The 24,884-nt window shown below is 41.8% G+C and overlaps 2 protein-coding genes and 1 long non-coding RNA gene across 19 annotated transcripts in view; 2 read left to right on the top strand and 1 right to left on the bottom strand.

Annotated features, from left to right (window-relative positions):
* The first annotated feature begins 1,021 nt into the window (after window positions 1–1,021).
* LOC146384820 (keratin, type I cytoskeletal 19-like) lies at window positions 1,022–5,754 on the top strand. Its single transcript, XM_084930215.1, has 8 exons — window positions 1,022–1,505; window positions 2,183–2,265; window positions 2,510–2,666; window positions 3,228–3,392; window positions 3,514–3,639; window positions 3,832–4,052; window positions 4,982–5,016; window positions 5,116–5,754. Exons 1-8 carry the CDS (start codon window positions 1,122–1,124, stop codon window positions 5,220–5,222), a joined length of 1,278 nt encoding a protein of 425 aa, XP_084786341.1. The 5' UTR covers window positions 1,022–1,121; the 3' UTR covers window positions 5,223–5,754.
* Window positions 5,755–6,673: 919 nt separating this feature from the next.
* LOC146384819 (uncharacterized) lies at window positions 6,674–12,222 on the bottom strand. Its single transcript, XR_014800434.1, has 2 exons — window positions 12,039–12,222; window positions 6,674–9,510 (listed from the first exon to the last, which is right to left on the bottom strand). It is a non-coding gene; the product is annotated as an uncharacterized LOC146384819 (long non-coding RNA).
* Window positions 12,223–12,240: 18 nt separating this feature from the next.
* rims1b (regulating synaptic membrane exocytosis 1b) overlaps window positions 12,241–24,884 on the top strand; it is an 87,564-nt gene continuing 74,920 nt past the window's right edge. For 10 of the 17 annotated variants that reach the window (XM_084930201.1, XM_084930196.1, XM_084930198.1 and 7 more), the window contains exon 1: window positions 12,243–12,629. In XM_084930201.1, the coding sequence (XP_084786327.1) occupies window positions 12,463–12,629 (167 nt within the window). In that variant the 5' untranslated portion in view covers window positions 12,243–12,462. Of the gene's footprint in view, window positions 12,630–24,884 lie in introns of all 17 variants that reach the window. The other 7 variants (XM_084930210.1, XM_084930207.1, XM_084930206.1 and 4 more) reach the window with 3 other exon arrangements.

Here is a 24,884-nt window from a genome sequence, read left to right as displayed (position 1 = left end):
AACTGAAGTATCCCATCCCCATCTATATGATGCCAGTAGCAACGTTGCATTAATACTATCAATGTTTGGATCAGTCCGCCCACTCCTACCACAGGCCCCCATTCATATGCATTCCCAAGAGAACTGTATCAGAAGTTTTCTGGTTTCACCCTGGTTGCGAGTCTATGGCCACCCCTTGGCTCCGCCTCTGTTCAGAGAATGAAGCCTGTCTGGTCAGGTAACCCTCTTATCCCTGGGTTTTACCACTTCTTATACCTCATATGGAATAAAGTTACTTTTTAGATTAATATATATATAATATATCATTTTGAGAGACTCCTTTTATTCTTGTGGTAAGTTTGTAGGTCTGTCACTCTGTAACACCTACTGTAAGAAGCAGTTACTAACAGCCGTACAGGCGATACATTCGAGCCTAATCTTAGCTGCATTTGCATTTATGGCTTAACTACCATACAGTACTGGCAAAATGTTTTCAGATGTGTCTGAGCAGAATCACCATGAATCACCCTGAGTAAATTCAAAATGCGGCCCATAGAAAAAACCGCAGATGTGGCGTAGACAGATGTGAGCAGAGGCTAACTTCTGGTCTCTGTTAGCCACAGACCACCTTTAAAGGGAAAGAGTCTGCATTTCACCCGACCCATAGAAGGTGGACCTGCGCCTGACTCTGGGCATCCTGTCTTCAGCCTGTGTCAACAGGTCAAAATGCCAACTGTGAGACACATTAGGGTGACACGTTCATCTCTGTAAGGATATTATTTTTGGTCTTTGTTATGAGCGAATTATTCTATAAAGATCATTCCCACATACTTCTACCAAAAGAGAAATTCATCTTTCATTTCCTCCTCAGATTAAGAGGCTTAATTGAAAATGACGAACGGCACGAACAATGGCCAACACGCCTCTTGAACAAAATATGCAATGACGGCCGTTACAGCGAATACCAAAAAAGACCCACCACGCCTGGTCACACCTGCATTGACGAGCAGTATACCTGTTTGGCAGCTCCCTCCTCTCATTGCCCTATAAAACCTTCCTCCGGGCTCCGTCAGCACCACCTCTTGCGTACCACTCGTGGAGACTTAGCGATCGCCGCACCTGAGAACAGAGACCGACTCATCATGACCTCCATCCGCCACGGATTATCCGCGCTTTCCCTCTCCTCCGCGCCCAGCCTGCGAAGCTCTCGGGGCACAATGAGCGTCTATGGCGGGGCAGGTGGTAGAAACGTCCGGGTGTCTTACGCCTCCAGCGGCCTCGGCTCCGGCTTTGACTTGTCACAGACGCTCTCAGGTGACAGCGGCAGCTTCTCCGTATCAGGCAACGAGAAGGTGACTATGCAGAACCTCAACGACCGGCTGGCTTCCTACCTGGAAAAGGTGCGCACTCTGGAGACTTCCAACGCGCAGCTGGAGCGTCAAATCCGCGAGTGGTACGAGAAGCAGACCCCCACTGTCAGGGACTACAGCAAGTATGAGAAAATCATCGAAGACCTGCGCAAAAAGGTGAGCTCTCCCCTTCAGTAAATGTTTAAGTAAAGAAAACAATTTCAAAACTTCAAAAAATGAAGCTGAACTCTTCTTTCCAACCCTTAAACTTTTTTTTTTTTATCTCCAACATCTGTTGTTGATAAGCTCTGAATGTTGTCGAACTAAGTTCCCTTCGTTTCTTAGTATTTTTTAACCCTTTCTGTATTAGGTGATGATGGAAATGCCGTTATTTGTTTGAAGAAAAACATAAAAATCAAACACAAATTAACTTTTCAACATATGTCGCCTCTTTTTCAAAGGAAGTCATCTGCTTCTTTTAAACACCAATAAGGCTACTCTGCAACATTATCAGTAACATATGGCATGCTGACACACCAGCAGCATCATTCAGTTGTCTGTCCGTGGAATGTGGATCAGATCTAAAAAACTACACATGACAAACTGGACTTTGTTACTCAACAGGATGTAGAAATCCTGCCAAGAGTGATGCTCAGACGCACTTGATGAACAAAATAGTTCTTTGATCCTGTTAAAGCATTTACACTGGAATGAATAAATAAAGTTATTCTGTGTAATAACCCAACCTTGCCAGCCCACATTCTGGACAATGAGTCACTAACACGCCTTTGTGGTAGTATTATATTCGGATTAGAAACCACTCACGCTATTTCTGCTTTGTTTACTTTTCCTAGATCGGCTTGGCCACACAGGACAACGCCAGGCTGATGCTGCAGATTGATAACGCCAGGCTGGCAGCAGAGGACTTCAGAATCAAGTGAGTAGGAACATTTGCCGATGTCTGTGTGGTGGAAAAATAATTAGCTGACTGGTATTTATTCAGACATGACTTGTTCTCTCTTGATATTATCACTGACCCATAACAGTCAACAACAAAAGGAAAAAGTGGTTTAACTGGCCCAGCTGGTTTTTGAGCTAACGCTACATCGTCTTTATTTGTTTTTTGTTTTAACATCAATCGAGCAGCTACAGCAATATAAGCAATATTTTATCCCCAACAGGTTTGAGAATGAGCTGGCGGTGCGCATGTCGGTGGAGTCGGACATCGCCGGGCTGCGAAGGGTTCTGGATGACCTCACCATGAGCCGGTCTGATCTGGAGATGCAGGTGGAGGGTTTGAAGGAGGAGCTGGTCTACCTGAAAAAGAACCACGAGGAGGTGAGCGGCCCGCTGTCACCGACATCAGAGTGCCAGAACAAAAAACAGACATGTGATGCACTTTGAAAGTCTCAGGGCTGCACATCCAGAAAACAGAGTGCAGAACAAAAGCATGAAAGTAGTTTTTGATGAGTCAGTTCACCAGCAATTTGACATCATTTGCCTACTCAAACAGCTGTTAATCCCGAATTTGTTTAGATCATTTTAATGTGACTTCAGAGCCTCAGGCTGATAAAAAAGATAAGACTTTTCAGATGACAGTCCAGGTCTGCTTACGATGACAAAAGTCTCATAAATGTCCACCAGCATAAAAAACACATTCAAAGAAAAATGCTTTGGCCACACAGAACAACAGTGGGATACAGTGAAAACACAGCGAGTCAGCAGCACACAGAGTCATGAACTGAATCAGTGTGAGGCTACATGAATGCAGTGTTTATAAATTTTGGTACTTTCTGTAACAGTCTGGTTTTAACTGGCTCTTCACCTTAGGACCCAAACTGCTTTTTTTTCTCTCTTAGCATTTCATGCTCTTACCTGTTACTGTTGTCATGGTTTCAGGAGCTCGCAGCCCTGCGTGGACAAGTTTCTGGCAGCTCTGTGAATGTGGAGGTGGACGCCAAGCCTCAGGAAGACCTGAACAAGGTCTTGGATGAGATCAGAGCTCAGTATGAGGCCATCAATGAAAAGAACCGCCGTGAGATGGAGGCCTGGTATAAGGTCAAGGTGAGGAGAAGAGGCTGCACTTTGAACTGAATCATCTCATGTCTGCACTAAAATAAATGTGATCACCCGATGGCTTGAATATCTTTGTGACCATTATCGTGTCCATTTTGATACCTTTTAGTTTGATGAGCTGAACAAGCAGGTGGCTTCCAGCACAGAGACCCTCCAGTCCTCAAAGACTGAGATCAACGATCTCAAGAGGACCCTGCAGGCCCTGCAGATTGAGCTACAGTCCCAGATCAGCCTGGTAAGGAAGGCTCTACATAGCAGCAACACATTTGCAGCATTTTCCTGAACACACCACAAACCGCAGTTAGTCAACCTGCCAGTCACCATTTTTTATGCCTTATGCGACTCAAGTGGAAATACGAGTTTCAAAACAAGCAATTAGCACTCGGCACACATTCATTTATCCTCCTGTGTTTACTCTCCCATGAAGAAATCTGCCTTGGAGGGTCAGCTGTCAGAGACAGAGTCCCGCTACAGCCTGCAGCTTAGCCGGCTCCAGGCTATGGTGGACGGCTTGGAGAAGGAGCTCAGCGAGGTGAGGGTGGACATAGAGAGGCAGTCCATGGAGTACCAGCTGCTGCTCGACATCAAGACCAGGCTGGAGATGGAGATTGCAGAGTACAGAAGATTGCTGGATGGAGAGGATATACAGTAAGTTACTTATCAATAAACATCTATCACTGTAAATCTAACTACTTTTGCAGTAAAGCAGAGGTTTAAACTGGTGCCAGTGGCTATATTAATGTGCTAGTGCTTTGGCATCAATGCATTTAAAGTCAGCCAAAGCTGAAGAGAGGAGCAGGAGTTGCAGCTAATCCAAAAAAAATTGAATAAAAATTTTGTAATCAGTAAAGACGTGGTTTGGCGACCACTAGAATAGTTCCTGGGTTTTTCCAAGCTTAGCTGCGTAGGCGAAGACCACCCTCACTAACTTCTGATGCACTCCCATTCATTTTGTTCTGTAAGCAGGCCTGAAATATAATACAAACCGCACAGTTCAAGAGTTACTCCTTGTCAGCTTTCAAAGGTTAAAGGAAACATGAGTAAAACTAATGTGTCATAATCTTAAAGCTGTGGGCATTAAAAAAAAGACCCAACAACATAATTTTGTGTTATAGTTTGTTTTATTAAAGCAAACCAAAGTTTTGGGAATGCTAAGCGTCCTTAAAACATTAAAATGTTTCAAAAGCACAAACAGGAAAGGCAGGTTCAGTTCAGTATCCCGAGTATCCTCAGAAAGCAAGAGGATACAGCACTCTGTGGCCAAATAAAGCAAACTTTAACCCTTAATAAAATCAAACCAGCTGAGCTATACAAATTCCCTCTCCATATAGATGTCATAAAAGAGGAAATTGGCTGTAAAGACTATTATTTTTTTATCTTATTTTATTATATACCAGTCTGTAAACATGTTCATTTGTGCTGTAAAGCTGGAAACTTTAACGTGGGAGTTTGTGGACACTGACTCACATTTGAAATGTTTTATCTTTTAAAAGTTCCTGCACCCAAAAGTTCATCATTTAGTACTTTTTTCCTTAAACTTGTAGCAATCCAAAATTAACTTTTTTGCTTTCATGCAGGAAAACCGTTAAGGTCATCGAGATCAAAGAAGAACGTAAGTTTACATCACTGCTGCTTTTATTTATCTCAGTGTTGTTGCCTGGTAAAATGACACATACTACAGGTTTAAATTATGTTCCTATTCACTCCGCAGGTAAACCAGTCAGAACCCAGAGGAAAAAGGTGGTGATTGAGGAGATCGTTGATGGGAAAGTGGTGTCCCGCTCAGAAGATGTAGACACAGAGGTCATCAGCAAGTAGACAGACTCTCAGCAGATCTGTACCAAAAAAACAACCAATAGGTGCCCTTCCTGTCCTCAGATGTCTACTAAAGCTATTCAGGAAGAGAATTTGTAAATATTTCTCTCCTAAATCTTTTTTTTTTTTTTGCATTGCTATTTGGGTTTTACTTTTCTCAGAAAATATTTATTCTGATTTAATGTTTCAGAAAAAACAAAGCTATTAAAATTGGAATAAAAAGTTTCTAAAAACCAGCGACAACGGTCCTAGGAGACTACTCCTGCAGTGCCTCACTCATACATTAGGTGGCACTGTCAAGCAGATTAGTGAAAAAGCGTTTGTGCAAAGTCAATTTGAATATTAAGGTACATTTTCAATGTTGTATGAATGGAAATGGCATTTTATGTAGCAAATCTTGCATTAACAGTGCTGAAAGTGTTACATGATGCTTTTTATAAGGGAGCCAATATCCTTGAAATGCTTAGACCACTGTGCTGTGCTATTCCACAGAATGAGAGCAGACCTCGCTTCCCATAAACATTTGTGTCTCTGAGCTCTTTGTGTCCTTGTTTTCATTTCCTCAAATGAACAAACGTCTGCCTTCCTTTTCGTGTCATTTTCTAACCTAAACACAAGAAACGCGCACAAAGCTTTCAGCTCTTCCTTTGTGCAAAAAGAACATGCACATGCCTCATAATTAAACTTAATGTGACACACTGCAGTTTTGGTGCTACTTTTAGGGACTGTACAAAAACAATTAGCAGGTGACAATATTTTCTTTGCTTAAATAGTATTCTTAGAGCAGGTATATCTTTCATGTAACCAACGCCAGGCTAAGCGATGTAGTTATAAATTATCACACACACACACACACACACACACACACACACACACACACACACACACACACACACACACACACACACACATTTTGATTATTTGGAGGCAAATGCATCAACGTATTCTTAATTATAGACCATAATTAAAATGAAAATTATGTTTTGTGGGCAATTCCTGTCTGTAAGTATTAAATATAAACATATGTCTACAGATTTACAATAAATTAATAACTAACGCGCTAATCACTCCTACCCCTATCCATGGCATACATCGAATGAGCTACACTGTGCTGCAAACATGGTGAGTATTCAGGATCAGCTCTTAACATTTAACATTCGTACGAGATTGATGTTACTTTAGCTTTATCATATTTATCATACGATTATTAATAATCACTTAATACAGACTATGTGTAATTACACACAAACATATTTTAAGTTTTAATGTTTTTCTTTGGTTTGTTGTCCATAAACCTGAAATCAGCGCTGAGCTGAGGAAGAGTTCCTTACTCTCACTTTAAGTGACCAGAAACATCGTGATAGTCTGAAGATTGACTGCTGCAAGTCTTTTTGTGGTCTTCACCTGTTAGTTTGAGAAACCACTTGTGTGAGAGGTGAAACGGCTTCACAGACTTAAAACAAAAAGTCCAGTTGCCTTTTATTTTCAAGCTCTTACAGTTACCACGACTGATGAAAACCTGCACAGACATAAACATCATGTAGTGACTTATGAAGTGATTCACTCCTCTCTGCTCATGCAGTGTATGTCAGTGTCCACTAGATATCAGTATGCTCACAAAGATCGTCTGTTCCTGTTTCTGCAAAGTCTTTGACAAGTGGAGGTGATGCTTGTTTGTGCCCTCACCATGTGACAGCTGGGACAGGCTTCATACTCGGGTCATGTCTATTTTTAGATTCAATAAAAACAAAACACAAAACTCATTTAAAATTAATATTGGCTGACACAAATATATATTTGAAGATACACAGAAGTAGAATGACACAGTTTTCAGTGGGAACAGACCAGTACATCTCTTATACAGGGAATGCAGAATTATTAGGCAAATGAGTATTTTGTCCACATCATCCTCTTCATGCATGTTGTCTTACTCCAAGCTGTATAGGCTCGAAAGCCTACTACCAATTAAGCATATTAGGTGATGTGCTTCTCTGTAATGAGAAGGGGTGTGGTCTAATGACATCAACACCCTATATCAGGTGTGCATAATTATTAGGCAACGTCCTTTCCTTTGGCAAAATGGGTCAAAAGAAGGACTTGACAGGCTCAGAAAAGTCAAAAATAGTGAGATATCTTGCAGAGGGATGCAGCAGTCTCAAAATTGCAAAGCTTCTGAAGCGTGATCATCGAACAATCAAGCGTTTCATTCAAAATAGTCAACAGGGTCACAAGAAGCGTGTGGAAAAACCAAGGCGCAAAATAACTGCCCATGAATTGAGGAAAGTCAAGCGTGCAGCTGCCAAGATGCCACTTGCCACCAGTTTGGCCATATTTCAGAGCTGCAACATCACTGGAGTGCCCAAAAGCACAAGGTGTGCAATACTCAGAGACACAGCCAAGGTAAGAAAGGCTGAAAGACGACCACCACTGAACAAGACACACAAGCTGAAACGTCAAGACTGGGCCAAGAAATATCTCAAGACTGGTTTTTCTAAGGTTTTATGGACTGATGAAATGAGAGTGAGTCTTGATGGGCCAGATGGATGGGCCCGTGGCTGGATTGGTAAAGGGCAGAGAGCTCCAGTCCGACTCAGACGCCAGCAAGGTGGAGGTGGAGTACTGGTTTGGGCTGGTATCATCAAAGATGAGCTTGTGGGGCCTTTTCGGGTTGAGGATGGAGTCAAGCTCAACTCCCAGTCCTACTGCCAGTTTCTGGAAGACACCTTCTTCAAGCAGTGGTACAGGAAGAAGTCTGCATCCTTCAAGAAAAACATGATTTTCATGCAGGACAATGCTCCATCACACGCGTCCAAGTACTCCACAGCGTGGCTGGCAAGAAAGGGTATAAAAGAAGAAAAACTAATGACATGGCCTCCTTGTTCACCTGATCTGAACCCCATTGAGAACCTGTGGTCCATCATCAAATGTGAGATTTACAAGGAGGGAAAACAGTACACCTCTCTGAACAGTGTCTGGGAGGCTGTGGTTGCTGCTGCACGCAATGTTGATGGTGAACAGATCAAAACACTGACAGAATCCATGGATGGCAGGCTTTTGAGTGTCCTTGCAAAGAAAGGTGGCTATATTGGTCGCTGATTTGTTTTTGTTTTGTTTTTGAATGTCAGAAATGTATATTTGTGAATGTGGAGATGTTATATTGGTTTCACTGGTAAAAATAAATCATTGGAATGGGTATATATTTGTTTTTTGTTAAGTTGCCTAATAATTATGCACAGTAATAGTCACCTGCACACACAGATATCCCCCTAAAATAGCTAAAACTAAAAACAAACTAAAAACTACTTCCAAAAACATTCAGCTTTGCTATTAATGAGTTTTTTGGGTTCATTGAGAACATGGTTGTTGTTCAATAATAAAATTATTCCTCAAAAATACAACTTGCCTAATAATTCTGCACTCCCTGTATGTGTCATGTGAGACTGTTATGAAGAGGCGGGTGGGCTAATTCCATTTAAGCAAAAGTTTTAGCATCAAAATATAGTTAAAGCACCTTACTTTTATCATTAATTCCTTATTTGTATTTTTAAATTATGAATATGTACTATAGGAAGATATATGTATTAAATGTATATCACTTTGAGATGGTGTTAACTACTTATATTCTGTTGAGTAGCTTTATCTGCATTAGCACAGTAACATATATTACAGAGTACAAAGGATAGCACTAGTACTAGTATTTTCGTGTCAGATGAAAATACTAGTAGTGCTACATGTTCTCATCCAGTGTGGTTAATCTAGCGCATGTTTTGGCGAGAGGGCGTCACTACACGGCGCCCAGAGGGCCCAGTTTTTCCACTTCCTGGTAGAAGCTTCCTGAGTGAAAAGTTTGCGGTGTAGTTTCATCTCCTGTAACATGAGACTGTAATATGATAAAAACAAACTCCGGATTATGTATGCATGATATTATATTTACTCCTGTGTGATTGTCAGAGTTCGTTAAATAAAAACAGTAAAGGTCGCTTGAAGCTCTGCTTCCTCCTGCAGACTTTCACACTCTGCAGCAGACTGTAGCACGACTGTGCCACTCGGGGCTGGGGTCCCTAGTCACGACCTAAATGATGACAAAATCCTGCACCACGGAAAGCTGACGTCACCGCGGTACAGTCACCGCTCCGGTGACGTCACGTGACGGAGGCCGGGCGGCAGCATAAACAAAAGCCGAGAGTTTAATGCCATCTGCTGGACGGACACAGCCTGTCACCCAGCATCATTACGTCATCCGGGAGAAACCGGTGCCAGCTCCGGATCGATGTAACCTGGGACTCCGGACCTGAATGCAAAATGAGCCAGGAAGCGAAAGAGCAGGACAGACAGTGAGATTAATAATGGACAGAAGCCGTTTGAAGGAGCAGCGAGCATCTCACTCTCTGATATCATACAAACAGATCTCTGAAGTTTACACTTAATACCTGGAATCGACAAGTTTTTCTTATTGTGTAAAACACAATGAGACATGAAACCTAAAAAAGTTTATGAAAGACTTTCTAAAAATCTGTGTATTCATTCAAAAAATATTGTACAGATTACTGAGAAACCCAAATATTCATTATTTTCTGCCTTATTTTGTACCAAACTTCCCTCCAGACTACAATAAATGTCATGTGGTGTCCAGTCGTGTTTCGCTCTCTGTAAAGAACCGTTTAAAAATAAAATTATTCTCAGAGCAAACCAAGCTGGCTAATTAAACACAGAAGTGGCTGACACTTTTACAAAAATGAAGTATGATGAGCATACTTTATGGAAATAGTAAAGTTAGAGTTTTTAGTGAGGCACAAAACTCTGATAATCTTGTATTTATTAATTATTAGTTAAATCTGGTACAACACATATCACATTTTTTAATTGCTGCAATTAAAAAAGTCATTTAGGAAAGTAAGGTAACACTTTTTAAAAGTTATTTAAAACTAGTCCAACTATGAAAATTAAAATGCAAATGTTTTATTTATTGTAAATAATATTTCTAAAAATGAATCTAAGTCAAATTAAACAAAACATTTAAGGAAAACATGGAAAACATGTTCTGTTTTAATCTTTAGTTGTTTGGTCAAAATATTAAATATAATAAACTTGTATTACCTGTATTTGTTCCATAACATCAAATACACCTTTTTTGTCAAAGACTCCACACATAATCATAATAAAAACAAAATAACTAATACAAACTGATACTATAATACTAATATAAAACTGAAATTAATTCAATTAGAATTTCTATCCTGAAAAGCAAAAAAATATGAAAAAATGTTTAAAAACTAAATGAAAATTAATCTTTTGGTCTGGACACAGTGTTTTATTTTGGAAACTGGCCACGCCCTCTGTGCTGTTCCTGTGTGTGACTTCCAACATGCTCTGTGTAGCCTGATGCAATTCACCCTTGTGAATGTGAGACAGCCAATCCCAGACAAGCCCCTAATTTGTAATTTGCAGAATTTAACTACAACTTTCCCCACTAGGGGGCAGTGTTTTGACAGTGGGATTATTGAATTGTTTTTGGATATGTCCTGCTGTATATTCATTTGCCTTTTTCCAGTTAGCCCATTGCTTCTATTAATTTGACTGATTAAATAAAGGTTATTCTGACTCACTGCACCATCTTGTGGTATGAAGCGGTGTTATATGAAGGTATAATCTAGCCATAGTATGGTGGTTAACACATTTGCATAACAAGCAGAAGATCTCTTTTTTAGTTCTGGGAGATAACACAGCTGACTTTGGGGTTGTGCTGGTATGGCATCTGCACCAAAACAAACAAACAAACAAACAAACTGCCAAATCAAACATGTGGTTCTTGTTTGGTTCCTCATCTGACCCTAGTTTGACTTTGGTTATTATCTCTTTAACACAACACTCAGATATTTGAACATGAAGTTGTCCAAAATGTCTGTGAAATTTTGTTTGTTTTGTTTTTCTGTACATTCAGTAAATAACTAGATGAGTTTAATTTTTTTTAATTATTTTAAGCACACACCTTTAACAAGGAAGGACGCAACGAAAGAAACAATATTAAAACCGACTGAACACCAATCAGCCTGGCAGTTAGTCAACATTTACTTATATATAACGAACAAAGATGGGAAAAAATAAACAAAAGGGAAATAAATGGATGCCTCTAAGGCTAAAATGACCCAGAGAAACCACCCTTCTTTCAAGAATAACACAAAACCATAAGCTACATAATGTTAGAGGAAAGGTGGGTTAAATGGACATGTCAGAGACCCCTGCCCAGCTTCCATTGCCCTAAAGTAAAGCGCGTGAAGTACGGAGGTCAGTCTAAAGTCTGTATCAGGACACACGTTTCAAATGACGTCAAAGAATGGTTAGATCAAGTTTTGTGCAGCAGCTGCTTGTGCTCGCTTGTGCTCGGTGCAATCTCAGGTCCGAATACGGAAGAACAAGCTCGTTACCTGCTCTCGTGGTTTGGAGCATTTGAAAAATACAGCATAAACACGACGTGGAGTCGCTCAGGTGTGGAAACTGCTCACAGAGAACTGAGCAGCTGTCCGTGGTGCTTAAAGTGATCGTGCATTAAACCGGCGGTGATTTATTCGAGTTGACGAAATACAAAAGCATTGAAAGGGGACCGGAAGCAGCCGGTAGTGTCAGACACCGACACGCTTTGTGCTCCATGAACTTTGTGTGGGTTTGAGATGCGCGTGCCCGAGCGACGCCTGGGATGGTTAAGGACCCCATTCTCACATGAGTAAGCGCGCCTCTGCAAAAACGGGAGATGACGGTGGGCTGCATTCCCATTGACTGAGAGAGAGAGAGAGAGAGAGCACGGACTCCGCCTATACCAACCCGACATCCAGCTCCAGTCCGACGACGGCGGAGGCTCCACAGATCAGCCGAGCGAAGAAGAACCACGGCCCCCTCCTCAGCTCGACTCAATTCCCGGCGTGAAAAAACGGAGATGGGCTCCGTGTGAATCCGGGCGGTGGAGGGGAGAGGAGGGCAGGCGGGGGGTGGGGGGGAACGACGACGAGAGCGTGGTGGGGGCAGAAACACCCATAAAGAGGACAAACAAAAGCACAGCCGAGGGTGCCTCCAACCATGAGCGGCGCGCACTATTCGCCGGAGCTGCGGCTGCCGCTACCGCGTTCACTACGCCCGCCGACCATGTCGTGAGGTGTGGCTCGGGAACACTCCGGGGAACCTGTCAGCCGAAACGACACGCCGAGGAGAAGGAGGAGGAGGTGGTGGTGGGGTGGTGCTGGTCGAAAAGATGTCCGCCTCGGTGGGGCCCCAGGGCGGCCCTCGCCCACCCACCGTGCCGCCGTCCATGCCAGATCTGCCGGACCTTAGCCACCTCACCGAGGAGGAAAGGAAGATAATCATGGCAGTGATGGCTCGGCAAAAGGAGGAAGAGGAGAAAGAACAAGCCATGCTAAAGTAAGGGCAACATTTTCTTCCTCCTCTGTGGAAGTTCTAAGGCACAGAAAGCTGGTCTTGTAGCCGAGCTCTCCATTATAACCATCACATCCAGTAACCACCAGCCTCTGCGATTCCGTCATTTTGCACTTGTGGAGGTGTTGATGTGTTCCCAAACATGCAGCCACCGATATAACAGCACCCAGGGCTCGGGAGGTGTTTCCGAAAAGAATCGTGGTTGCATTAGAAGACCGGATGCTGCTGAAAACAATCGATACATTTAAAACAATTTACGGTCACAGTGAGTGGAGACGGCCCGGGTCAAACAGGTGTAGAAAGGGGCTGTGGTGAGGGTGGGGTGTGACAGTGCTGATGGGGAGAGAGGTAGGGGAGGAGGGGATGAATCATAGCATTATCCAGCCCTCACCCACTCGTTTTCATCAATGGGGACTGCACCCCATCCCTCGGTTTACACATCCAGCGCCGCTCAGATTTCCCTTTTTACGCACGCGTGCAGGCTGGAGTGTGAGCTTTATCGCTGTAGGTTTCTGCGGACAGTGTGTGTGTGTGTGTTTGTGTGTGTGATATCCTTTACAATAACAGCAGCAACAATGACATTATAGCTCACTAGCTCACAGGCCTGGAGCGAACCAAGCCGCTTTCATAAGCCCAGCAGAGGGCCGGTGGTGAGGCGGCGTGTAAGACTGTGCTCCCCTCGGCGGAGAGGAGAAGATGGGGTGTGGTTGGCATTCTTAGCAGGCCACAACCAGATAACATACAGATTAGGAAAGACAGAATTGTAATAACATAATAATGATATTGGACGTTTGTAAACCCTCTGCCTGTCGATCGAGCAGGCTGTCAGAGAATACTGAGAGAAGAATAAGAACAGAGAGTGCTGATCTGGGGGATGCTTGGCTGTACAGAAGCTTTATGGGAAAATGACAGAAGGGGACCACTTCAAACTGAACAAACCCACTATGAGATGATAGGGAGACGTTATATAGGGTTGGGTGTACTCCAGCTGCCTTTTACAAAAGCTGGGTTGCATTGCAGTTTGATGCATCAGGGGGCGGGGGGTTGAACACAAGCAATCTTTAAGACACTGTGAGTCAGGGCTGTATGTGGTAACTTGCTCCTGAAACATGCGAGGACCCTTATTCTGCTCCTGGCTGCTGTTGCACCATCTTTTAGCTTCTCTGTCCTTCTCTGATTCTAATGACTGTTTTCATTTCCTCACTGAAGGGAAACAGAGTGAGGGCCAGCGTTGGGCCCCTTGAGAGGAAGTGATGTATTTAATGTTCCATGAGGCACAGGCAGCAGGTTCAGTCAATAATGGCTTCATCATCTGGCTAATCACTAACCGGACCAGAACACCATGGCCAAAGGAGTAATGTGATTTTAGAGAAATGTGCAGGCATTAGCTACTGAGGCACTCTTTGATATTTACCACTATATGGTTTAAGATTATTATGCACAGTATAGAAGACAGACACAGGACTGAAGTAATATTTTATTGAGCAGAAACTTACTCAAACCGGGTTTCATTTCATCATTAAACCCAGCGGTTCTTTGTCAAAGTCCTTCTAGAAGCACGTTTCGCCATTTGGGGATCTTTGGCCAGTTATTTTGAAGTCCCTGTTTAAATAAACTTTAATTGTTCAGCTCTTTAATTAAACTGTAAATCAATCTTTTGCATACCCGCTGGGGTGCGCAAACTGATGGCAGTGTAGTTTGATCATGCTTGAATGGAAGAGCTGTACACATAGAAACAGAAGCTGAATTATATAGAACAGAGGAAATCAGGAAAAATGAAGAGACAAGCATATGTTTTACTTACATTATTCTACTTATTCCACAAGCAGGACAACAATAAAAACAAGGGACATACAAGTATGTAAGTTTGAGCTTTCCAGCTGAACAGTAGGCGATGACCATCTTCATGCACGCTCACACAAATGGGGTCAAGAGATTTAGGATAGTCACAGCTGAATGAGAATCCAGGATTAAGTCCATACTTCAGTGCAGAGAGTTACTGGAATTGGACTTTTGTTTTAGAGGAAAAAAAAGTTGTCTTGTCACAATATGTTTTGAATTATGAGTTAACAAGCAAGATGTGCATGCAGCAAATGTTCCCCAACTGCGCTCATCTGCAATCTGAAGGAACCAATTCAATAGCAGTCAGTGCCTTAGAACAAAAATCTAAGGTTAAAAATGATCATCTGGATTACTGGGCAACTTGAATCTTCTCATTTTGAACGTATAATGGCACTACTGGAAGGTAAAGTTCGTTATAGGCAGTGTTGGTCAAGTTACTTGAAAAAAGTAATCAGTAACTAATTACTGATTACTTCCCCAAAAAAGTAATCCTGTTACTTTACTGATTACTTATTTTCAAAAGTAATTAATTACTTAGTTACTTAGTTACGTAGTTACTTTTTAAAAACACGATTTACAACCTGAATAGGTGATAAAGTGATAGATCTTTCAGCCCAATTCTACTTTTTCTGCATAATCCATCATACAAAATGTAATCAAATGGAAAAGTCTCTTTTTAAAACTTGTTTTATTAGTTTCAATCTTTTAACTTTATGCATCAAGCAAAAATTTAATTATATGCAACATTCTCTGACTGGAAGAAATTTGTTTAATATTTAAACCTATTTTCTGCACATTCCAGCACATAAAATAAAATATTTTTTGTGTGTTTACACTCAGTCTTTCAAATAGATGCAAGTAAAACACAGCAGAAAATAAATAAAGTCAAAGACTAGCGGTCCTGTTGCTCTATTTCCACCTGTAAAGCAGGAATGGGGTAGGCGGAGGTTTATCCTGGTGCAGGTGTGCCGCAGTGGAAGAATCCGCGAGTTTCTCTGTGAGTTTCCCCATTACGTGGTTGCGCACTCGGTGCTTGCTCGGAAGTTTAGGGGGGTTTTTTCGCTGTAAAAAGAAGTTTTCTTCCCACGCACAATGCTAATGGACGGTAATGTTTTTGTAAGGTCAGTACTTCCTCGCTTTAAACGCTACACGCTCATACTCTCTCCCCCACTTGATATATTATCCATTGTTGATCTGCACACAGCTGTTGTCACGACCGTGGCACTTGCTTAGGTCACTGTCATGAGACATTCTCGCAAAAAAATCACGGTTTTAGTAACGCGTTACTGCCCATCTCTGGTTATAGGTTACCCATATCCCTTCAAACATAATGCATTTTTTTGTCATCCTCATGTATACATTAAAAAAAAAAAATACTGCAAATAGCTTGTGCTACCAAACCTTAGGACAGTTCAGCCTATGATGAATTCCATGATCTCAGACGCGTCTGTTTCATGAAAACACTAATGGTGTCCAGTGGCCTGATGCTCCAGGTCATGTAGGTATACTTGATTAGGGACGTTTTTTAAAATCAAATCACAGTCTTTTTCTACATCTAACCAAGAGCCTTTAGCTCTACGCTCGTAGCCGCAAACTAATCAGTATGAAAATGAAAGTAAAACGCTCCCAGCAGGAGGCAAACTGCAGCCTTCTGACTCCAGCCTCCTCATGCAGCTACTGTCGCTCTATATAATGTGACTGTTGTCTCTCAGTGTTCACCGCAGTTATAGCCAGTGTGTCAAGGAGGTTTTGTGTGTAATGGTGAGGAACGGTGTAGCAACATCACCCATTGGTTTCAGGATATTTTGCAGCTTCAATATTAGTGTTTTGGCTACAGAAAATGCTAATGTTGCTAGAAGTGACCATATTTGGATTAGAGGGTGGAGTTTCAAGTTTTCAGCTAACACTAGCAAACTTGGTAGCAAACGTAGCAAGCTGCACAGGTGCTATTGCACAGAAAGTAACAGAGAAATAAAATACTGCAATTTCACTCTAGTTAGCAGAGGTGACGCCTGGCAGATGCCTGTGTCTGGACGTCTGCCAATGAAAGTGGCAAAGCCTCACACTCCAGTATCCAAACAGATGAATTATTGAAAAAATAATTGTCTCTCAGATTCAAGTGGCCATGAGAGGAAGTGCAGCTTTGGCTTCATTTTTCTACTTGGATGTGACTAGTACCTGATAGAGTGACAGCACGTAATGTCTGGGGATGAAAACATGTTGCTGTCTGTGAATGAAGCAGAAATCAGTGAGTATAAAGGAGACGTAGCTACCCAACAGGGCACTAAAATGAAAAGTTTTTTGCTTTTTTGTAATTTAAGGATTTAAGAGCTTGATAAATCTTTATTTATGTGCTTCTACACTGTCTATTAAACGTGTAGGGTTTATTCCTCATGCATTCATGTCCAGAGATGTTTTCCAACACCAGTGAGAGCCTACAGCCAAAAGGACATTCAGTACCTTAGTACATCAAGACCATTCCACCTGGCCAGCACTGCCTGAGAGCCAAGCAGCTGGCAGCGATAAGGTTATACTGATATGGGACTTTATCTGTCACGAGTTTAACCTCCAGCATGAAAGAAACATCGCAGAGCCAGATCACCTGCTTCTGAGCTCACAGACAGTGAGAAGTCAGCACCTGGGTTTTCCTTCACTAATTCACAGCTACAACAAATGCTTTGTCCTCCTCTAATGCATTGTAGACTTCAGAAACTCCCTCCATTGACTTGGCTAAATCTCCATTGACTTCCTAATCCAGAGGAAGGTTGGTGCAGGGGAGCCGTCGTGCAAACGGGGAAGGATCAAAATGCAGTATGCAGCAGTGACCATAATCTCAGGAACAAATAATTCTAAGCACAACAGGAAATCTTTTTTCTGCTCAATGTTCCATCCACCCCTGGGAGCTTTGAGGTTCCCAAAACGTAAATATAGAAATAATGTTTAAAATATTGATGTGCTCAGAGCAGAGTTTGTACAGGGGGTGGCAGGGGTGGTAGGTGATGTTAATGGAGGCCTCCGCTTATGTTGATCTTAAGGGAAAGAAGTAAAAGCACCATCAGCAGTCGTACCCATTGAATCAATGAGCATGCACATCTGCGTTGGTTTTGTTTTCAGGACTTTAAACTTTTTTCTGATCTGTACAAGGTGCAGATTGTTCCTTGAAACCAGATGGGCAGCAGAAAAAATAAGGACTTGGGGGACAGAAGGAGGGAGAGGAGGGAGGATTTAGAGGTTTTAAGGATTAGAGTGGTGGAAGAGAAGGAAAGGGCGAGACTGAAAGAATGGGAAGTTTCCCACTCACTCAAACACACACACACACACACACACACACACACACACACACACACACACACACACACACACACACACACACACAGCTAATCTCCCTTTACCAGAGCTCCCCAATGCTGTAAGGCTGCAGGGTGCATGGAGAGGGCAGCGGAGCCCTCCGCCCTGTGTGCCGTCTGATGTGGCTGCTGCTGTCCAAGAGGTCAGCTACAGCTGGGAGACAAGGTCAAAAACAGGCTGGGTCTTTGGTTCTAGCATCTGTTCTAATGTGTGGAGTCTGGTTTCTACTTTATCGAACTGATTGTTTTCCTCTTATTTAATATTTACATAAACAGTGAGAGATAGATTGTGATGTTACAGGGTGAGAGGTCGAGACCAGAGAAGTCCTGCCTGACTCTGTCGTAGTTCTTTCAAAATAGACCACTCCCCTTTCTGCATAAGTTCCTGTATGTAAACAATCTGTTACAGGTAACCAGTATTTACACGTAAAAACCTCACAGAGTTACTACAACTATAGAACTTTTAAAATATGAAAAAACAAGCTCCTGGTAAATATTATGATCCAATACCGTTTACTTTCTGTGACTTAGCTGTCCACCCACTTATCCGGTAGACTGGCGTAACTCAATGTGATGCTGTTTCTGTGTTTAAAAGCTGAAAAAATGAAAAGGACAATTAAAATAAAATGAAGAGAAGAAAACTGCGTTTACGCTGAAGTTTAACTGGGGACTGACCAGCACGAGGGACATGAGACAGGCAATCAGGGCAAGGGAGCCAATTACAAAAGGAAGAAGTAACCCTGTTTCAACCAAAGAAACCCTGCTTTTATTGTAAAATAGGAAATAAACAAAAGACAACTAACAACAGATTCAAGAATCACACTTAGATAACCATGAATAGAAGCGCATGGATGAGACAGAGGCAGAAAGAGGGAATCACTGGGGAGACTGTACCTCTACATCCACTGCTAAAATAATCACGATGTGAACCAAACACAACATCACAAAAGTGAATTTCATCCTCAGAGAACACTTAACGTAATAACAACAAACAAAAACTTGACGAATATAACAAGAAATAAAAAAACAAAACAGAGTCTACTAGAATATTAAAGAAATCAACAGAAGAATCTAAAAGTTCACCAAACACAGAAAATCGAATCTTCAAACAGCAAAATGATGATATGAGCCAGACAGAAACTAAAACTCAAATATAAAAATCCAGAACTCAAAAACCACACAAACCCCGGGGCCGTGACAGCAGCGGCTACAATTATGTCACCTTACCAAATAATGTCTCCAGAGTAAAGAAAAAACTTGTTGTCTTTCAGCTGAAATTAAAAGGAACATTTTCAGATCAGACTGAAGAGTTTCAAGGTTTCTGGGAGAAAAATGCTAATGCTGAATTATGGATCAGGTCTGAAAATAGCACACACTTGGAAGTGGTTCCTGAAATATTTAAGTATTCAGTTCACTGGCTGCTGTTGATGCTCTGAACCTTTTTTGTTTCTTGTTAACCTGATTCATTTTTGTCCTGAAGTTAAATTGCACTAATTACAGCGTGTAGTGTTTGCACTTTGTCCCGGCGCACAGACAAACTGTGAGCACGGATACTTGAATGCACACAGGGAAGCATGTGTGCCCATTTTTTCCTATTTTACACTGGTAAACACTCGCACTCATGCAAGATTGTACGCTCAAAATCGGCACCCACCCACCTCCACATGATGCACACGTTCTGACAGCATGTGTACCGCTGTCCTTATAACGAGAAGCGAAACACAAACAGCCACAAACCCAGATGGCTTGCAGAAGGAAAGGACACTCTAGCAAAGACAGCACGCCTGCGTTACTGTACAGTTTGTCCTGTTGCTTTGCAGCGAGCGTTCGCTCGCTTTCCAGACAGCTGGAGCAAGTATGAGTCCATGTGCTTCTGTGTGTGTTTGAGTTTCCTGGATTGGATCGTCACACTTTGCTCTTAATTAAAAGAACTTCGAGGCAGTCGGGTGTGTCTGCAACACCTGGAGGGAATAGAAGCCCGGCGTGTGTTTGTGTGCATGTTTCTGAGCTTCCATCCGTCATCTTTTTACTTAATTTTCATTTAATTTGCAAGAGAAAAAAAAGAGCGTAGTGCACCTGTGTGTATGCATGTGTGTGTCCAATGCAGTAAATATGGGCCAGAATCTAGGTTTGAAAGCCAGAGACTAACTCCCTGTGGGTTGAATGTATGTGGACGGGCCTGTTCACACATTTTCTGCATACTATTTCTCGGCTTTTCTGCAGCATTCATTCAATTGAAAGCTTTCTGTCACCAGAAACAATGCTCACCAAACACAGTGACGGATTCTTACAACTCCCGATGACATTCAGTGACAGTTTTTGTTTAACGCTCACTTCTGCCATGTGCACATTGTTTTCTTTTTCTTTTGCCATTATCAGATATTCTCTGATTATTACTTTCAGGAGAAATAATGTGGTTATGGTTAAAAACAACAACAACTAAAGTTTGGGGAAGGTTGTTTGGTTGTAAAAAGGGTTAAAAATGTTGGAATCTGAACTTACAGCCTCTTTTCCACCTTTTTAACACTAGTATTGGTTATACTTTAAAATCCGTATTAGTCAAGAATAATCATAATTTTTGTGATACTGAGTTATTTGAACTGCTGGTTCCCCCATGAAACTATGTGAAGGACTGTCAGTTTTAAACCCTCTGTGTATGCAGATATTTACATTTCTTTTTTTCCAAAAATATCCATCCGTCTTAGGGCGACAGGCAGGGTACACCCTGGACAGGTCGCCAGTCTGTCACAGGGCTGACACATAGACAAGGGCAATTTAGAGTCACCAATTAACTTATCCCCACTAACTGCATGTCTTTGGACTGTGAGAGGAAGCTGGAGCACCCGGAGAGAACCCACGCTGTGAGGCACCATGCCACCATGCTGTCCATGCATTTTGTTAAACAATTAAAACTAAAGACTGTATAATGCAAACAGCTTAAAATTGATGGAGTCAACCACTGTCGTGCCGTGCGACAGGTGGCATAAAAGCACCTTTAGGCTCCACCCCCACTGTGTCCCTGAACCAGATATATGGAATCAAACAGATAATCAGTGTTGGTCAAGTTACTTGAAAAAAGTAATCAGTAACTAATTACTGATTACTTCCCCAAAAAAGTAATCCTGTTACTTTACTGATTACTTATTTTCAAAAGTAATTAATTACTTAGTTACTTTTTAAAAACACGATTTACAACCTGAATAGGTGATAAAGCGATAGATCTTTCAGCCCAATTCTACTTTTTCTGCATAATCCATCATACAAAATGTAATCAAATGGAAAAGTCTCTTTTTTTAACTTGTTTTATCAGTTTTAATCTTTTAACTTTATGCATCAAGCAAAAATTTAATTATATGCAACATTCTCTGACTGGAAGAAATTAGTTTAACATTTAAACCTATTTTCTGCACATTCCAGCACATAAAATAAAATGTTTTTTGTGTTTACACTCAGTCTTTCAAATAGATGCAAGTAAAACACAGCAGAAAATAAATAAAGTCAAAGACTAGCGGTCCTGTTGCTCTATTTTCACCTGTAAAGCAGGAGTGGGGTAGGCGGAGGTTTACCCTGGTGCAGGTGAGCCGCAGTGGTCAGTGGAAGAATCCACGAGTTTCTCTGTGAGTTTCCCATCACGTCGTAGCTACTCGGTGCTTGCTTGGAAGTTTAGGGGTTTTTTTCGCTGTAAAAAGAAGTTTTCTTCCCACGCACAACGGACGCTAATGTTTTTGTCACTTTTTATGGAATCAAACTCAAAGTAAGGTCAGTACTTCCACGCTTTAAACGCTGCACGCTCATATCTCTCTGCACTGATATATTAAACATTGTTGATCTGCACACAGCTGTTGTCACCAACAGCGCACTCGCTTACATGAGACATTCTTGCAAAAAAATCACAGTTTTAGTAACGCAGTAACGCAGCGTTCCTACGGGAAAGTAACGGTAATCTAATTACCGTTTTTGCAATAGTAATCCCTTACTTTACTCGTTACTTGAAAAAAGTAATCAGATTACAGTAACGCGTTACCACCTCTGCAGGTAATTAACAACAAAGTGAAAGTGATGCTTTTTCTACGAGTATAATATAGTCGGTGACGTAGGTGGTCATGAATTTAAATAATGTAGACTACATAAGCACAAGATGGATGTTACCACTGTGATATCAGCCTTTACTTTGTGAAATCCTGTTATCAATTGTTGTTGTTTTCTTCTTGATATACTAAAATCTGTAATCACATGATGAGGAAACTACACACTTTTCAATCTTAAGGCAAAACTTGAACCTGGTGATTAAGACCATAAAGTCATCAGGAAACCAGTGAGATATCGAATATAATCAGAAGTAATTTTGTTTGTCCTCCTGACTATTAAAAAGAATGACTCTTCGTTCCTTTTCAGATCTCTTAGTTATGTCCATCTTTTATGTACAGCCTATGGATTCAGCACAAAAAGCTGAAAACAAATGTTTCATCTAAACAGATGCAGAACAAAGTCAGCCTAAAGTTGGAGTCATGTTTCCATAATTGTGATGAATGGCTGCCCATTACTCTCAGCATCAACAGTATTTGACTTTACTCTGTTCTGCTCTCAATAATAGAGTGTATGTAAATGATGTGACAACTAAGTTATGAACTAGGCCAAAAAACACAGCATCTGTGGAATGGTTTTCCCAGTTTAGCTTGTAAAAGATTAGATTTTCTTTCCCCACCTGATCAGTCCAAGCTTTTCTCATCAGCCTCATAAGAGCAGTGAGGGTTCAAAACCTGCTGGTAATCTTTTTGAGAAGAGCGGAGACATTTACACGGTATCGGTATATTAACAACATTATCGTGCTAATAAATAGTAATGATTAAATAAACACTGCTTAGCTTAGGAGTAAATCTAAAAAGGTTTTGCCTCACTTGACTATTTTTGTGCACTTTGGGAAACAGCCGCGTGTCTGTGTGCTGATACAGCTGCACACACTTGATATCTGGTTAATCATTAGCTACAGCATCAGAGACACAGGGAACAAAATGTGGCAGAGAAGGAGGTGCAGCCTTATCAGACTCACAGAGGAAGGGAGGAGGTGGAGGCTCGCGGTGTCTGGCTGAGTGTGCTGAGAGTGAGCGACCTGAGTGAGTAGCCCCCGTTAGTGCTCCCAGACCTCAGCAGCATTAAAGTTTAATGAGAATGCATTCTGCTTGGGCTGACCAGACTCTCTACATTGCTCTCCCTTCATCTCTGTCTGTGTTTGTGGTCAAATGAAGCCAAGGGAGTGTATCCTGAGTGGCCACACACACAGCAGGCTACGGGATCAGCACATAAACGACCTCCGCACGCTGACTTAAACAGCACGCCAAGCAACAGAGCCAACGTTTGAAAACATGCTACATCGCAAACAGCTGACCACACCTGTGAACTTGATGTTCCCCATATTTCCCTAGTGAGGAGCAACTTTGCGTGTTTAGGGCAACCGTGGTTCAGGGGTTGGGAAGCTCGTCTGTAACCGGAAGGTTGCCGGTTCGATCCCCCAGCTCTCTCTGTCCTGGTCCTTGGGCAAGTCACTTTACCCTACCGGTGCTTCACTTTTGTATCTAGCTTTAAGCAGCTACATGTGGAACTGTATGTTTTACCATTTTGCCTGGACACTTTGCTTCAACGTAGAATGGATAACATCATGGGAGTTTTACAGGCCATGGTTAATGCTGCTGTCTAAGGTGGTTAAGTCCAGGAGTTGTGCAGATGTGTATTTTTTTCCATTTGTGGCTCATTGTGTGTGGAGGTTGGGAGAGCAGGATGAATAGAAGAAAATAACAAAGGAGGTGGCGTGCAACGGAGAGGAGACTGCTGGGATACAGTGAGGGGATTAGAGGTCGCCTGTAATCACTCCACAACTACTCCCCCAACTAGAGCTATGGCTTACACATCAGCCAGCAGGCTGAGTGAGGTCAGAGGCTTTGTGATTTACATATGTGTGCGTGGCTCAGTATTCAACAAACAGGAGGACAACACAAAGTGAACTGCATATAGACAGCGATGTGGAAGAGACCACTGTGATCGCTTTCAGAGCGGAATCCCATACAGCACAAACGAGATGAGACAGTGAGGTATAGGAGGAAAAGAAATAAAGGAAATGGAGGAAGATGGATGTTAGAGGGATATAAATGGAAAAGAGAAAATATAAATGCATGTAGAGGAGGAAAGAGAGACGCTCAGGAGTCCATGCCAAAAAAGCACTCTCCTCAATAAATATGGCTAAAACACTCACAACATCAATAAAAGAGCTATCAACATCTAAGCACTATCTCTGAGAGGGGCTGCTGTAGTTTGATCCTGAAGGCTGAAGCCAGGCTGAAGCTGTGTAGCAGGAGGCCTGTGTAATTATGGCGCAGTAAGAACAGCAACGTGCTAGTTACACAAGACTGAACCTCCAGCGAACAATACAACATCAGGTCTGTTCTTTTACCCTCTCCACACCCATCAGTGACAGGGCGGTGCTGCTTCTTCAGTGCAGAGCTGTTAAGGCAGTTCAGAAGAAGAAGATAAACACGGTTGTGCTTATTGGTTAAAGCAGCGGTCCCCAACCTTTTTTGCGCCACGGACCGGTTTAATGTCCGACAGTATTTTTGTCGGACCGGCCTTTAAGGTCGTGGATAAAACTAACAAAACAAAAAATGTACAACAACATACAACAAATAATGATACAACCAAGGCAAAAAACTGTGGTATTTTGAAAATAATAAACGCAACAGGATGATTCACTAACTGCCGAGCGTCCATTTTTCATAATTTATCCTAAAACTAATTCAATACTAGGTGTCAAATTTAACACTGAGGGAAAAATTCTTGTATATTTAACATTTCTGAATCTTTCCTTGTAGTTGTTCTGAGGGAACATATACATATATATATATTAGGGGTGCAACGATACTCGTATCGATATTGAACCGTTCGATACAGTGCTTTCGGTTCTGTACGCATATGTATCAAACAATACAAAATTTATTTTATCAACTTTTCTTCTGACGATGCTGTCTGTGTTGAGAGCTCAGTGGATCTGCGTTCGACTACT

This window comes from Perissodus microlepis, chromosome 6, assembly GCF_051167445.1.
Source record: "Perissodus microlepis isolate ML-2025 ecotype Zambia chromosome 6, ASM5116744v1, whole genome shotgun sequence".
In the NCBI taxonomy this organism is placed as follows: Eukaryota; Metazoa; Chordata; class Actinopteri; order Cichliformes; family Cichlidae; genus Perissodus; species Perissodus microlepis.
This window is presented reverse-complemented; position numbering and strand designations above follow the sequence as displayed.